We start from the raw sequence: 17,350 nt of genomic DNA, 5'->3' as shown, positions 1-17,350 counted from the left end.
GTGAAACCATATAGTTGGTTGCTAACAAATAAATAAATAAATAAGAGAAAGATATTAAAATGATGACTTTAAAACTTGTGGCAAACAGCTATAAAAATTAATTAATTGAAAAAGATGAATAAAAGAAAAATCAATAAAAAATTAAATAAATAAATAAAAAAAGAATAAAAAATGGAAGCTGTACAAGTCATTAGATATAAAATTGTAAAAAAAACACTTATACAAATTAATGTAAATTCAACAAAAAGGGGAAAAAAAGGAAATAAGCCGAAGCGAAAATTATATACAAAATACCTTTAAGCACCAAAACTCGTGTCACCGCCTTGAGATGGGATGTTACATCTCGGTGAGAATAGATACAAATAATAAGAACCGAAGCGAGGTAGCCTCGGTGACCTAAACAGAAGGAATAGAAGAAGGAGGGGTGATGAATCTAAGAAGGGGGAATACGCTCGAGGATAGGAAGATACACATCCGAAAGAAGTTCCGTATCGCTTTGTTTATTGAGTCCGTGCATTTGATTTTTGATGTGTAGCATCTCAGATATGGATCTTTTGACATACGATGGTTCCTTGTCTAAAATTTCCACGTTCTCCCAATCGAATTCGTGATTTTCTCCGATGCGGTGTAGCGAAATAACTGAAGGAGAACTGGCCTTTCTAATGTCTGCTTTATGTTCGCTAACTCTTGTTTTTAATTGGCGTTTCGTCTGTCCCACGTAAGAAGAATCGCAGTCTTCACAGTTAATTTTATAAACTACGTCATTACAAGAAAGACGCTCTGTATGGTCTTTGCCAGTAGTTATAAATTTGTTCAGTTTGGAAGGGATTGTGAACGCAACACTGCAGTCGAACTTACATGAGAAAGACGAAAATTTTTCTGATACGGACTCAGTGTAAGGGATCGTAAAAAATCTTCTCACACGTTTATCATCCACGCAGGTGTTATCTTTATAAAAAAGGTGTTTGAGTCTGAAATTTATCATAGCGAAGATAAAATTTAAAGGATAGTTATTTTCCAATAAAATGTTAACTAAAATTATGAAGTTCTTCCGGTGGAATTGAGGATGTGATAATAACAGTACTTTATCAACCATACCAAAAATAACACCCTTTTTATGACACAGGGGGTGGAGTGAGAAAAAATTTAAGTATCTTCCTGAGAAAGTTGGTTTGCGGTATTGATCGAAAATAATTCTATTATTCACATTTACAAGCATAACATCAAGAAAACTGATTTTTCCCTCGAACTCTCTCTCCATGGTGAATTGTAAACGGTCGGATTTGATCATGCAGGATCTGGAGTGCAAGGCGTTAAAACTTCTTTCTTTTCATCTACCTTTTTACTGCAGATATGTAGATGACATTATATTAGCAGTCCCGGCTAATTCGCTATCGGGCATCCTTGACACGTTTAATTCCATGCATGACCGTTTACAATTCACCATGGAGAGAGAGTTCGAGGGAAAAATCAGTTTTCTTGATGTTATGCTTGTAAATGTGAATAATAGAATTATTTTCGATCAATACCGCAAACCAACTTTTTCAGGAAGATACTTAAATTTTTTCTCACTCCACCCCCTGTGTCATAAAAAGGGTGTTATTTTTGGTATGGTTGACAAAGTACTGTTATTATCACATCCTCAATTCCACCGGAAGAACTTTGTCACGTCCGCGACGTTGCGAGTATAAATTTTTTCGACACCGGTATAAAACAGACGGGCAAGCCGGGATTCGCTAACAAATCTAACTGTCAGGTCGCATCCTGTTCTTAACATTTTCCAGCGCCGGATAGTCGCAGCAGAATGATCTGCACACACGGCCAGTAAGTCATAAAATCATAGACTAATGTCTATTTAACATTTCCCAGCGCCGGATAGTCGCGGCAGAGCGATCTGCACGCACGGCCAGTAAGTCGTAAAATCATATTTAACATTTTCCAGTGACGAAAGGTTGCTAGAAGAAAACTGCGCCTACGACACTCGAAAAGTAATAAAATCTCAATTTAACATTTTCCAGCGCCGGATAGTCGCGGCAGAGCGATCTGCACGCACGGCCAGTAAGTCGTAAAATCATATTTAACATTTTCCAGTGACGGAAGGTTGCTAGAAGAAAACTGCGCCTACGACACTCGAAAAGTAATAAAATCTCAATCCAACATTTTCCAGCGCCGGATGGTCGCGGCGGAGAAGTCCGCTCGCACGGCACTTGAAAGACACCGCGACAGAGAAATCTGTCGCGCGACCGTTAAAGTCATAAAATCGTGAACTGACATTTCCCTGACATTTCTCAGTGCCGGATGGTCGCGGCGGAGAAGTCCGCTCGCACGGCACTTGAGTTTTCTCATTTAAGAAATCTGAGTGGTGGTTGCATCAGCAGCAACCCCCCACTAAGGGTACCGACTTGCCGCGCTCTTTTCAGAGCTTTGTCTCAAAATCATATAAATAGGGATGCAGCCCGCGACTCCGGGCAGTTCGAACTCGAGAGTAGAGATCAGGGCTAGTGTAGTCAGGACGGTTCCGTGTCGCAATTGTAGCGACCGAGTTCCCCTGAGCTACTAGTTCGCGCTAATCCAAACGAATCACTCCAATTCCAATCTTAATTCTAATTCGAATTCAAACTCTAACTCAAATCCTAAATCGAGACACATCCAAATTCCAATTCTAATTCTAATTCTAAGTCTAACTCTAAATCCATCGTTATTTTTACTGTAAGCTTAATTTCGATGTAATCGTAGTTTAAATTGTGCTTTATATCGTAGTAATAAAAGCGTAGTTATTCACAAATGCTTTTTTGCTTAAACTACCACGCTTAACCTCCTCCGCTTCCATGCATGCAACACCGCGACGCGAGTGTAGTGCACAAACCGAAGCATCACGATCGAGGCCCGAGGACAGCCGGACAGCCGGGAAGGACGAGGACGATCATCACCTGACCAGAGCGGCCACCAAGGCATAGCCAACAGTTCCAACAGCAACCGCCATACTAAAGCTAAGTCGCAACGTCTAACAAAGCATGTCACACGCGTACTTTTCAACTCAAGCCCCATATTTCGATTGGCTTAACTCCGCGTTGTGTAGCCTGGCCACCTTCCATCAACACCAGATTAACAACACCATCATTTGCGACGGGTGCCGAAATAATCTCCCCCTTCGCGACCGCGTATTTTTCAACTCAGTCACGCGTCACTACCTAATTGTCGGCGGGGACGAAGAAGCCCTACGCTGCTCGTCCTGCAATCGTTTAATCTCATTCCCGGAGACCGCGGTGGATTGCGTCGAGTGCTACGAAGCACTAAACGACCTCGCGCGTCATTTGTACGACTCGGAAACCAAGCCATACCTTAACACCGAGCCTACCATAATAGAGATCGAAGAGACGTGCACATGCTTATGCCCTGAAGAGTAAAACGTATACGGTAAATTAGAGCATGTGCCCACCGCAGCGCATTGCCATTTCCTCGGTCCGTACCCAACGCGAAGCGAATCGCTCGTTCGGTATATGGTTACGCAGTGCTCAGTGTGTAACCTCACTGTATTTTCGAAACGACGACGAGTCAACAGTATTATGCCTCGAGTGTAAAGGCAAACAATCAAGTTTTAAGAAAGAAAGTTACCTCGGGGTAATTACTCACTACATCTATCTCGGCTACCCATACAACCCGCAAAAGTGCGATTCTTGCTGCGCGCCCGTGGCTGCCCGCCGTCACCCTCTCGATTGTGACCGTTGCCCCCACGAGCTGGAAGAATTCGTAACTTATTTAATCCGGGAGGGAGATAGTCCCTGGAACGATTCCGACGCCACCATACTCGCGCTCTCGCGGCACCCCTTCTAAAGTTATAAAACTCCCCTCACTAGGCCATCGGTCGCGGAAAATCGGGCCCGTCCGCCGGTAAATCTGGCCACGCGATCCGCTCCTGGGCTGTGGAGCCCCGAAGCTTAGGCTTCGAAACAGCCAGTTTCGCCGAAACGCGCGTATTTCGCTCAACGGCGACCGCGCTCGGTCGGGACGTAACAACTTCATAATTTTAGTTAACATTTTATTGGAAAATAACTATCCTTTAAATTTTATCTTCGCTATGATAAATTTCAGACTCAAACACCTTTTTTATAAAGATAACACCTGCGTGGATGATAAACGTGTGAGAAGATTTTCTACGATCCCTTACACTGAGTCCGTATCAGAAAAATTTTCGTCTTTCTCATGTAAATTCGACTGCAGTGTGGCGTTCACAATCCCTTCCAAACTGAACAAATTTATAACTACTGGCAAAGACCATACAGAGCGTCTTTCTTGTAATGACGTAGTTTATAAAATTAACTGTGAACTTACGTGGGACAGACAAAACGCCAATTAAAAACAAGAGTTAGCGAACATAAAGCAGACATTAGAAAGGCCAGTTCTCCTTCAGTTATTTCGCTACACCGCATCGGAGAAAATCACGAATTCGATTGGGAGAACGTGGAAATTTTAGACAAGGAACCATCGTATGTCAAAAGATCCATATCTGAGATGCTACACATCAAAAATCAAATGCACGGACTCAATAAACAAAGCGATACGGAACTTCTTTCGGATGCGTATCTTCCTATCCTCGAGCGTATTCCCCCTTCTTAGGTTCATCACCCCTCCTTCTTCTATTCCTTCTGTTTAGGTCACCGAGGCTACCTCGCTTCGGTTCTTATTATTTGTATCTATTCTCACCGAGATGTAATATCCCATCTCAAGGCGGTGACACGAGTTTTGGTGCTTAAAGGTATTTTGTATATAATTTTCGCTTCGGCTTATTTCCTTTTTTTCCCCTTTTTGTTGAATTTACATTAATTTGTATAAGTGTTTTTTTTACAATTTTATATCTAATGACTTGTACAGCTTCCATTTTTATTCTTTTTTTATTTATTTATTTAATTTTTTATTGATTTTTCTTTTATTCATCTTTTTCAATTAATTAATTTTTATGGCTGTTTGCCACAAGTTTTAAAGTTATCGTTTTAATATCTTTCTCTTATTTATTTATTTATTTGTTAGCAACCAACTATGTGGTTTCACAAAACTCTTGTTTCGGCACACGCTCTGTGAGGTCTTTCATAATATTTTTATTCTAAGACGCTGTAATAAGATGTACACCGTGGTTTTGCACAATCTCTATCTATTTGGTAACTTGTTTTCATTTCTTATTTCTGTTCTTTATTTGTTTATTGTGAGAAATGTATATTTTAATCAGTACGATTGTTGTTTTATAGAATTGTATTATCACTGAGGAGACCGTCATTAAAGGTCGAAACGTTTGACATTGAAGAATTTTATTATTTATTTGCACCCGACATCCTGCGTGGCTCTTGAGCTCACTTTTCTCTAAATTAATTCACTTAAAAGAGCCTTAACTTTTATTTTATTTTGTTTTGTTTAGTAATTTATGAATCAAAATGAGTGTAAAACATAGATTTTATGAAATAATGGACAAGCTCGTGGCAAGCAAGAAAGATAATAACTTTTATCTCGATAAGGACAGTACGCAAAATGTTTAGAGGAAGTAAAAACTGCAAAGAACGTGAAAAAAAGGAAGCTGTTCATTACAGGCGTATAAAGCGCTATGATATTTTGACTATAGGCGGCGAAGAAAGGCTAATTGCACCGATGAAGGAAGAGAATGGAGAAATCAAGTATTATGTCGACTTATTCAACATTCTCGAAGAAATGTATGTTGCTGTTGGACACGGTGGAAGGACAACGGAATGTAACCGCAAGTATAAAAACATAACAGTTAAGGCTATCATGACGTATTTGAAGCTATGCCAACCTTATCAAAAGAAACAGAAGACTTTGAAAAAGGGCATTGTCATCAAGCCTATACTTCATAGTGAAATGAACTCACGTTGTCAAATAGATCTCATAGACCTACAAACCAACCCTGACGGAAATTATAAATTCATATTAGTTTACCAAGACCATCTTACTAAATTTGTGATCCTTCGTGCACTTCGAACTAAACTCGCAGCAGAAGTTGCATATCATCTCTTGGATATTTTCACCACTTTTGGAGCGCCGAGCATCCTTTATTCCGATAATTTTGTAACCAAATAATTGAAAATTTATGCTCTATGTGGCCGGATTTTAAAATTGTACATGGAAAGCCAAGACATAGCCAGAGTCAAGGATCAGTGGAGCGTGCCAATCAAGACATCGAAAATATGCTTAGCACGTGGATGGAAACCAATCAGTTGTCAAAGTGGTCAGAGGGCTTGAAATTCATCCATGCCATGAAAAATAGAGCATATCACGAGGGAATTAAATGCTCTCCTTACGAAGCAATGTTTGGTAGTCCAATGAAAATGGGCATTGCGACGTCAGCAATTCCTAAGGATATGATTGGACTATTAAGATCTGAAGAAGATTTAGAGAATTTATTGCATTCGCAAAAAAACACGGAACAAAATATTACCGTCGAAAATGTAATTGAACAGGACAAGGAAAACAACGTTGTTAAAAATGAGTCAGAAGAGGACATAAACAGTGACAACGTGAGGAACAAAACACAAGAAAACGAAATGATTGTAACCAAAAAAATGAAGGAGAAGCAAATAACCAATGATACCAATGTAACGATTTAGAGACATACCGATTCAGAGACAGAAAACGCAACTCAAGCTCAAGAAGATCCAATACCGAAAAAGATAGAATCTGTTCAGACAATAAAAACGAAAGCAAATTGAATTTGGAAAACCAAGCTGAAAAAATAAAAGCCATGTCGGCTGATAAATATCCAAATGTGAAAGTTGGCCAAAATGTAAGACTGAAAGTACCTGACATTGACAGAGCTAAAACTGACCCGAAAAGCATTATTGCAGTTGTGGTAGATGTAAAGGACAATGAGTTTTACCAACTGGGTACCAAAATTAGAGTACTAAAGCAGCTTTACACACAGAATCAGTTTACCTCATGCTCTGAAGATTTTATAAAAATAGAAGAAGTTGTTAAAGATAAAGAAGTGAGTCTTCGAGAAGTTGTCGGAAAATTGTCGTTAACTAGAGGACAAGGATTCAAAAAATGTAACTGTCTCAAAAAATGCTTGTCGAAGAAATGCGCTTGCAAGTTATCAGGATTACTTTGTAATTCTAAATGCCACAATAGCACTCCGTGTTGTAACAAGTAAAATGTTTTTTTTTTTACTATCTATTAATAAATGACAATTGATTAATTGTCTTTTTTCAATTTGTTTGTTAAATACCAAATAATAAGAAAAATATTGATTTAGTTAGATTAGCCAACGTAAGCGTTAGTTGTAACAAGTAAAATGTTTTTTTTATTACCTATTAATAAATGATAATTGATTAATTGTCTTTTTTCAATTTGTTTGTTAAATACCAAATAATAAGAAAAATACTGATGTAGTTAGATTAGCCAACGTAAGCGTTATGTTTGTGAAAAGATTATCTTATTTGTGTTATTTTTTACTATTTAAGAAGTATTTTAAAGGTGTTTTAAAATGACTAGTTACTAAAAATTAATAAATAAAAATACTAAATGAAAATAATTTAAAATAGGAAAGGATTTAACTGATTAGTAATATAAATGATTAATAATTACTTTCATATGATACATAAAAATATGTAAGGTTTTGACTGATAGTTAATTGAAGTAAATGATTAAGAAGTACTTATTGTTTTATTCCCAAAACCAACATTTACCGTCACTGGTGAAACCTAGCATGTACTAAATTCTAATGATAAAACCCGAAAAAATCGTCCCTTTTTTATAAATCCTTACATTTACCAACTCATGTCGGTAAATCTTAAGATTTACCAAGTGAATGGTGGTAAAAATTCGAAATGAACAATGATCACAGATCTGTTCAGACTTTTACCATTAAGAGTTGGTAAATCTTAGGTTTTACTGGAAAATCTTAGGATTTACCGTAGTTCGGGTTTTTACAGTAACATATATACAGGGTGATTCAGAATAACCCGTTGTCTTTCAAGGAACGTATTCCTGGTCGAATTCTAAGACGATTTTTCCTTTGCCAAAAATTTGTCAGACGCTTAGATTTTGAAATATTAGCCGATTAAGTTAGCGTATCACGGGTCGAATACAGATGGTACGCAGGGGCAGCGCACTCACCGTTACGTGTGTCGTGAGGTGCCTGTTGCGCTCAGCTGATACAACACACAAGTCTTTCTCTCCTCTCACTCTCTCTCTCTCTCTCTCTCTCTCTCTCTCTCTCTCTCTCTCTCTCTATCACACACACACACACACTCTCTCTCTCTCTATCTCTCTCTCTCTCTCTTTTGTAGATTTCGTGCAATTCTTTGTTCGATTCTTCGACTGTACAAAGAATTTCCTGGCACTTCTCTTATTAAAATCATTAAAATTAAGAAGAAAATTAATTACATTTTTAAGTTAAAGCTAGCATTGTGATGTGACAGAGAGAGAAAAAGAGAGAGAGAGAGAGAGAGAGAGGGGGGAGAAAGACTTGTGTGTTGTATCAGCTGAGCGCAACAGGCACCTCACGACACACCCGCACGTAACGGTGAGTACGCCGCCCCTGCGTACCATCTGTATTCGACCCATGATACGCTAACTTAATCGGCTAATATTTCAAAATCTAAGCGTCTGACAAATTTTTGGCAAAGGAAACATCGTCTTAGAATTCGACCAGGAATACGTTCCTTGAAAGACAACGGGTTATTCTGAATCACCCTGTATATATATATATAGTAACTATATATATATGTTACTTATTCGCAGACTTTATTAATTTTTTTTTTCGTTAATTATGGCAAATATTAAAAAATGATAAAGGACTTTTCTGCTCAGTTTTACTTGATCTATCAACCCACGAAACCACGGGCGGTAGTTACCTGACACCCTGTGTATATATATATATATATCTTTATTACATTTCTTTCGGTATTACAAGAACTTCCGCTTTCTATACATTATATTCAGCATATAACACAAAGGTCTACAAAATTAGGGGTCTTATTTTTTGAACGTTGAATGATGTTTTTATAGAATTTTGATGAGCTGAAAACGACTACGTTGTCCGTTTTTTTTCAACTACCCTCTATTTTTTAAATATTCGCAAAAACGGCTTTTTCGGACTTGACTTATTTATGAATTTCTTTCTGGCTAAGGAAAAAATGAAAGCTAGGTCAGTTTTACGGCATTTTACGCAAAAATCTTACCACAATCTAAAAAATATTTTTTTGCAACTTATAAAAATGCAAACCATAAACAGAAAACTTTGAAAAATTTGTGAAAAATCGTAAAAAAATGATAAATTTTGAAATATTGAACCAAATAATTAAAAAACAAAAAATCTTCGAAAAACAAAAAAATATTTGACTTTTTAGGCAAATTAGCTATAAATTTTTAGTTTAAATCTTTTTTTGAAGAATTTATTTCTGACCATTTGTTAAAAAGTTATTGAATTTAAACCATAAATGCATCTCGCGAGCGTTATCTACGGTGCGCGACATCCTCTCACGTCTGACGGACTACCATCGAATAAAGTTCAAGAAGTTATAAAATTATAGGAGATCATCACCAAAAATCGGTGATCAAAAGAGAAACTATACACAACATAATCTCTAAGATTTTGGAAAGAGAGAAATTCCTAGTTTTAGCATCTTCTAATGAAAATTTTGAAGTTAAATTGTCTCTCCCATCCTTGATTAGAGAAAATCTTTTATGGTGGGAATCTATCTTTGCAGACGGATCTCAGCGTAATTATATTAGATCAAATTCTTTCAGTTTTGAGATTTTTTCCGATGCCTTTTTGACGGGATGGAGAGCTGTATCAAACGGAGTTAAGACTCACGAGTTTTGATCACTTAGTAAAAAGCAGTTTCATATTAATCACCTGGAACTCCTGGCTGTATTCCATGCAGTGAGATGCTTCGCATCTCATTTAGAAGGTTCAAACATCTTTTTGAGAATTGACAACTCTACGACCCTCTCATACATCAATCGTATGGGATCGATTAAATTTCTGATTTTATCTAAATTAGCCCGTGAATTCTGGGAATGGTGCGCAGAACGAAATATTTTCGTTTATGCTTTGTACATTCCTTCTGCTCAAAATATTGATGCAGATACTAAATCACGCGTCGTGTTGGAGGAATGGTCTCTTGGTCATGATTATTTCAACAATATCGACTCTTATTTTGGTCCCTTTGATATTGACCTATTTGCTACGTCAATTAACAATAAATGTCAGTGCTTTATATCTTGACTACCGGACCCCTTAGCTCAAGCTGTTGACGCTTTCACATTAAACTGGAGTAATTTTTATTTTTATGCCTTACCTCCTTTTATTTTGATCTTAAAAATACTACGTAAAATTATTACTGATAGGGCGGAAGAAATTGATGTTGTTCCTTGGTGGCCGGTTCAACCGTGGTTTCCGTTATTCAACCGACTCGTAGTCAACCAACCGATTTTATTTAACCCTAACATTAACATGCTCTCATCGCCTTTCAGAGATATTCACCTGACTTGGACCAAGATTTCCCTGGCAGCAGCGAGATTATCCGGCAAGCTTTCTTGCGCATAGGAACGCCACCTTCAGCCGTAGATGCAACGTTAGCTTTAATTTCGGACGCTACCATGGTGCAATACACAAAACCTCTTAGATTACGGTGGTCTTTTTGTAAACAGAAACAAGCCAGTTTCTTCAACCCCTCAATTTCTCTGTTACTAGAATTCTTATTCTAGTTACTAGAATTCTAGTTACTAAAATTCTTGTTCTAGTTACTAGAATTCTAGTTACTAGAATTCATATTCTTCCGCTCTTTCGGATATACTATAGGCTCATATTTTACCTTAAATTCATACCGCTTGGCCATCTCTCTCATCTCCCCAGACAAAGTAGGCTCTCACCTATTGGTAAAAAGATTTTTTAAGGGCGTCGCTGCATTAAAGCCACAACGTCCTTGTTATAATTATATTTGGGATCCATCTCCTGTAATTAACTATTTATCTTCTTTATATCCTCATGAGGATCTTTCCTTGGAAATAATTTCGAGATAACTAACGACACTTCTCGCTCTTACAACTGCCCAAAGAATGCAAACTTTAGCATTTATTCAGGTCGCTAATATTACGATGTCAGAATCCATAATTATTAAAATCCCTGCCAAACTTAAAACTTCCGGGGTCGGTAAACCTCAGCCTTTACTAGTGTTCAAACCTTTCTCAGACAAACCAGAGCTTTGCATTTATTCTTTAATAAAATTTTACTTGCAAATCACTCATGATCTCCGTTAGGTAAACTGCGGCTCTTTCTTCATTTCTCTTCGCTCTCCCCACATTTCTGTTTCTCCACAAACTCTTGGCCGTTGGATCAAAACGGAGTTAGGCGCAGAGGGGATAGATATAAGTCTTTTTTTGGAACACTCTACTTGTCATGCCTTAACTTCTTTTGCAGCTTTAAAGGTATTAGTTTAGACGAGATTAGACGTACTGCTGGATGGAACAAATCTTCGCAAGTTTTTTGCTCGTTTTTATAATTGCCCATTAATTAACATTTAATTAACGTTTTTTTTCATGAAACAATATTAAATTCGTGGATTCTGTTACTTTAGTTATTTATAATTAGACCTATTACAGTTTATTTTTGTTACTCTCTATACTCTTTCCGAGTTTACATAGTTACAAGTGTTCTTACAATATGTTATCCGTTTATATTTTGCTCTAATTATATTTTTCAATAAATCAAAAAGGTTTAGTCAACAAATCTAAGCTTTAAACATTTACACTTATTCATCCGGACGAGACGTAGCATAATTAAATAATTAAAAGAATATTTCGAATATCAGTACTGAACCAATACATTTTTAATAGATTTTTGTTGTTACACCAATACTGAAATTGGCGAAAGTAATATATCGAGTATCAGTACCGAAACTGTACATTCCCGTTATATTTACAATACTGAGCCTATACAAAAGTTGTTTAAAGGAATATTTCGAATATCAGTACTGAACCAGTACATTTTCAGTAGATTTTTGTTATTACATTAATATTGAAATCGGCAAAAGTAATATGTTGGGTATCAGTATCAAAACTGTACCTTCCCGTTATATTTACATCACCGAGTCTATACAAAAGTTGGTAAAAAAAAGATATCGCGAAAATAAAGTATAAATATTAAAATAATGTGTTAACATTTTTTATTAATAATATAATGTATTATAACATTTTTATATTATTTTAGAAGGTAGTACATCTAATTGACAGCAGTTTAGAGTAGTAATACGCAGTATTTTGTAAACTTGGGGCTATTTTCAAGCAAAGTTTTGCGGATCGCATACACGCACGCACGCACGCACGCACGCACGCACGCACGCACGCACGCACGCACAGCACGCACGCACGCACGCACGCACGCACGCACGCACGCACGCACGCACGCACGCACGCACGCACGCACGCACGCACGCACGCACGCACGCACGCACGCACGCACGCACGCACGCACGCACGCACGCACGCACGCACGCACGCACGCACGCACGCACGCACGCACGCACGCACGCACACGCACGCACGCACGCACACGCACACACGCACGCACACGCACACACACGTATGTGAAAAAAACAACAAGTTAATAAAATCATAATTTCTTAATTTTTGTAATCGATAAGTAGTCCGTATCAAATATTATTTGAATTTCTTATGGAACAATCTCCATATGAGTTGATCGTGTCTTGCATTACTATAGACATTTATAAAAACACAATAACTAAATATAAATGCATGTATATACTTATAGATATGAGAAACTGTTCATTATTACTGTTTATTTATTACACAAAGTATTTAATTCGTAAAAATCATAAATAAATATTTTTTTGTCTCGATTCGTGAATATTATCTGTTTTCGTAGCTTGTTGATAAGAATCGACTTTTAACGGTTGTTCTTAGTATTCAACGCGAATTATATGAAATATTACAATATTCCACCACTCCTGGAATATTCTACTGTTTTTCTATAATTGTAAATAATGAAATTATTTTATATACTCCGATTTGATAATATTTATTAAATAATATCATAAAATGTTGATATTTACTTTATTATAATTTGCAGTAACGTAGTTATGTTTTTCAAACATATGTATAGAATAATTGATAAAGATTAATTTTTATAATCGTTAATTTACTTTTTATTATTGTCGAAAATCAATAAATTAAAAAGAACACTCGAATCTTGACCTTCGCCTACCTCAGCCTTCTTGCCAAGGATTGATTGTGCGTTTATTCATTTATTTATTTTGGAGCTTTCTTTTGAGGTTTACTGCTGTTATCGTAGAGATCGGGTTGATAGTTATACCTAATCTCGTTGACAGTTATACACATAAGAATTGTTACATGCATCAAGAGGTTAGTAGTGTAATATTAATATGTTACCAAAATAATTATTAGAAATTTATTTTTGTATTGGTTCTGTTTTCTGCGTCTAAAGATTTTTCTTTTCCTCTTAGATGACTTCATGATTGTCTCAGATAACTTTTGTTAAACGTTCTTATTTATAAGTGAAAAATTATCATTATAAAAAATTAATACTTTGTGTTGTACTTTATTTTCAGATAGCAATTACGTTTAACATTTATTACAGTATTGTTATTAAAATGCTCGTTTGTATACAATTATTATGGGGGGTTGGGTTTTAAAAAAGATAAAAATGAATTAATGCTAGAAGGAAGGCAGAAGTAAGAGTTCTGAAATGGAACTAATACAGAAAGGAGTAATCAATTTAAGAAGGCGGAAAAGATAAAAATTTAATGATCTTTAAATAGAGGAATAATGGGTGAATACCACGTGATATTTTAATATTTTGTGTTATAAAAATAAAAATTTCTCTAATAGAATATTATCTATTTTATTAAAGATTTTTAAAAATGTGTACTGGAAATAAAAAAAAAGAGGAATAGAACAATACAAAAAAAAGGCAAGGAAGGAGAAAGGATTGAAGAAGTGTAGAATGGAAATAAAATTGAATGAAGAAAGGAATTGAAGGTGTTGTAGAAGGTTACGATTTTTAAATAAAATAATATAAAAAAAAAGAGAAGGAGGAAGGGTCTAAGAAGTTTAGAATGAAAATAAAATTGAAAAAAGAAAGGAATTGAAGGTGTTGGAGAAGGTTAAGGTTTTTAAATAAAGGTTGAATAAAATTAAGACATCAATTAAACACCAGTTTTTTGAAGGTTTTTTTTTAAATAATGTGCTAATATAGTATATATATTACATAATAACTTGATATTTTGTCATAAAAAAAAATTTCTTTAATAAAATTTTATCTATTTTAAAAAAGGCGGAAAAGGTAATGATTATTGTTTTATTTATTATTCTTTTTATCTGACTATTATACACACATATGTAACATAACATATGTGTGTGTGGGGGGGCGCGCGTGTTTATGCGATCCGCAAACTTTGTCTATTTCTGAAAATGGCTCTTAGTTTACAAAATGCTGCGTATCACTGCGTTGAACTATTGCTGTCAATTAGACGTACTATTTTTTGAAATAATATATAAATGTTATAATACATCATATTATTACAAATGTATCAAAAATTAATACCGATTTAATATAAAAAATTAGTACCAATCTTCTGTATTTTAACAGTACCATTACCGTATTACAAATTAGTATCAATATTGTATACATTAACAGTATCATAACATTATCAAAAAGTAATATCGATTTTCGATACTTTAACAGTACTATTTCCGTCTTACAAATTAGTACCGATTTTCATTTACAATCATACTTGAAACGATATAAATGATGAAAATTATATATTGAAAACAAGTATAAAGTAAAATAATAACAAGTAATTAAGTAATTATAACCGTTATAAAAATTTTTTTTACTAACAGTAGTACAGTAATAACAATTATAAAAATAGTTGTAACAATATAACAATTATAACAATTGTAAATTTAATCTTTAATTTTATTTAAAAAAACAAATTTTTATAATATGTACCGCGCTGTTTTTAATAAACTTCAGATTTTTATGAATAATACTTGTATATTTAATATTCTTGTAGCATAGACGTATAGTGCTTGATTAAAATTTCTGGTATTAATAATTCTTACTACAAATAATATTTTAAAATTAACTATACATAGATAAATATACGTAATAAATAAATGATTATTACATATTATTATAATTTAGCAAACAAGTAACGATTATTGATATTATAATATAGTAATTCACACGAGATACAGAACTATTACAATATTGAAATTTATTATCAATTTTTAACAGTATAATTACTGTTACATTATTAAGAATCAGTATTAATATTTGGTACTATTGCAAATAACAAATCCTGATACTAGTAGTGTTACGGTATTACTATATTAAAAATTAATATCGGAACTCAATACCTAAGAACAAAAAATAGGTACTGACTTTTTATACCGTTACTGTACGGTTTAAATATAAAGAATCGGTATTAATTTTCAATACTGCTGTGGTACTGTTAAATATAGAAAATCGGTACTGATTTGTAAAACGGAAATAGTTACGGTTAGAAACGGTTAAAATACCAAAAATTGATATTACTTTTTGATACCATTATGATACTGTTAATGTACAGAATATGGATACTGATTTGTAATACGGTAATGATACTGTTAAAATACAGAAAATCGGTACTAATTTTTTATACTAAATCGGTATTAATTTTTGATAATGTTATGGTACTCAAACCATTTATTATTCATGCCATTTCAAAAGTGGTACCTCCAAAACATGTGTTTTAAACGCATCAACCGCTTCTTCTGGCATCAAAAATCGTTGACCACGCAGTTTATTCTTAATGTTTGGAAACAAAAAGAAGTCATTGGGTGCCAAATCAGGACTGTATGGTGGATGACCCATTAATTCGATGTTTTCATCGATCAAATAGGTGGTTGTTTGGGCCGATATATGAAAGCTCGCATTGTCATGGTGAAGAATGATTCGTCGTTTTGAGTTATTTTTCCTTATTTGGCCAAAGACTTCTAGCAAACAAATGGTTGTATACCATTCACAATTAACCGTTCTCTAAGGGTACTGTTGCAACATGACCAGTTTTTCCGAAAAAATAAGCGACCATTTGTTTTGAAGTGTTTCGAGCGCGAACAACTTTTTGAGGGTTGGATTTATTTTGAAAGACCCATACAGTCGTTGCTGTTTAGTTTCCGGCTCATATGCATAGATTCATGACTCGTCACCTGTGTATACACGGCATTTGATGTACCTTGATCGAATATTTTCAGCATTTTTTTCACCAATTTACACGATCCTTTTTTTGAGCAATTATGCGGGATCCAACGTAAACAAATTTTTTTTACGGCCAAGTGTTCATGCAATATCGTTTGTATGCAATTCATACCAACACCCAGAGATGCCTCAATCTCACGTATGTCATATGTCAATCTTGCATTATCAGTTCACGCACAGCATCGATGTTTTCTGGCACAGCTGATTTTGGACGACCTTCGCGAGATTCGTCGGTAAGCGAACTACGACCACGATTGAATTTATTAAACCAGCGACAAATAGTGGTTTTGTGTGGTGCTTTATTGCCAAAAATGGAAGCAAGTTGATCAATGCACTCTTGTCTTGATAATCCACGTCAAAAGTCGTAAAAAATCATCGCACGAAAGTATTCTTGTGTTAATTCTATTTTTTTGCTAAGACACAATTTTCAAGTTACTGTACAACAATACAAGCAGCCTCTGTACGACAAAACGTTTCGAGTGAAAAAATCTTCCGAACTGTTAAACTTTTTGATAAGTTAGATAAGGTAAGGTTAGATTTTACCTGGTAACGCTAGTGTTGCCAAGTCGCAAAACTTACGGAGCAGCCTACGTATACATGCGTCAATATAATTTTCAATACAGCTAAATTTTCCTAAAAATACAATTAATATTAATTATATCAAAAATTTGGCATATAAAATAAATTTAATTCTGTTGATATCTTCAAATCAGAATTTATATAATTAAAATAGAAAGAGCTACGCGTAACCGTTCATTTTTTGTAATATTCTTCATTATATTTAAAAATATAAATAATAATAAAATAATAGATTCAAGATCGCATAATGATAACGTGTACTGGCCACTATTGCAATGTACACGTTATATAAACTAAGATCACGTATACAAAATAAATTATATTAAATCGAATATCATATGCGGAATTTAAGGAATGCGTCTCACGGCACTCGCTCGCACCTTCCTCGCGGCTTCCGCTGGCGCCTCGCAACACGCGCGCGCACTGATTCCTTATTGTACAGGATGTCCAAAAAGCTTCGGGACGGCAAAATATCTCGAAAAC

General features: G+C 35.1%; 3 protein-coding genes across 8 annotated transcripts in view; 2 read left to right on the top strand and 1 right to left on the bottom strand.

The window, feature by feature from the left end:
- LOC105206053 (protein spaetzle 3) overlaps positions 1–17,350 on the bottom strand; it is a 141,510-nt gene that overhangs the window by 106,908 nt on the left and 17,252 nt on the right. The window lies entirely within an intron of this gene.
- LOC105199874 (KRAB-A domain-containing protein 2-like) lies at positions 5,521–6,084 on the top strand. The gene has a single exon (XM_011167152.3). The coding sequence runs from the start codon at positions 5,521–5,523 to the stop codon at positions 6,082–6,084; it is 564 nt and encodes a 187-aa protein (XP_011165454.2).
- LOC105199873 (KRAB-A domain-containing protein 2-like) lies at positions 6,102–6,611 on the top strand. The gene has a single exon (XM_011167151.1). The coding sequence runs from the start codon at positions 6,102–6,104 to the stop codon at positions 6,609–6,611; it is 510 nt and encodes a 169-aa protein (XP_011165453.1).

The sequence above is a fragment of the Solenopsis invicta genome, chromosome 12 (genome assembly GCF_016802725.1).
Source record: "Solenopsis invicta isolate M01_SB chromosome 12, UNIL_Sinv_3.0, whole genome shotgun sequence".
Taxonomy (NCBI): domain Eukaryota; kingdom Metazoa; phylum Arthropoda; class Insecta; order Hymenoptera; family Formicidae; genus Solenopsis; species Solenopsis invicta.
The sequence above is the reverse complement of the archived record's forward strand: the minus strand, read 5'-3'. Positions and strand labels throughout refer to the sequence as shown.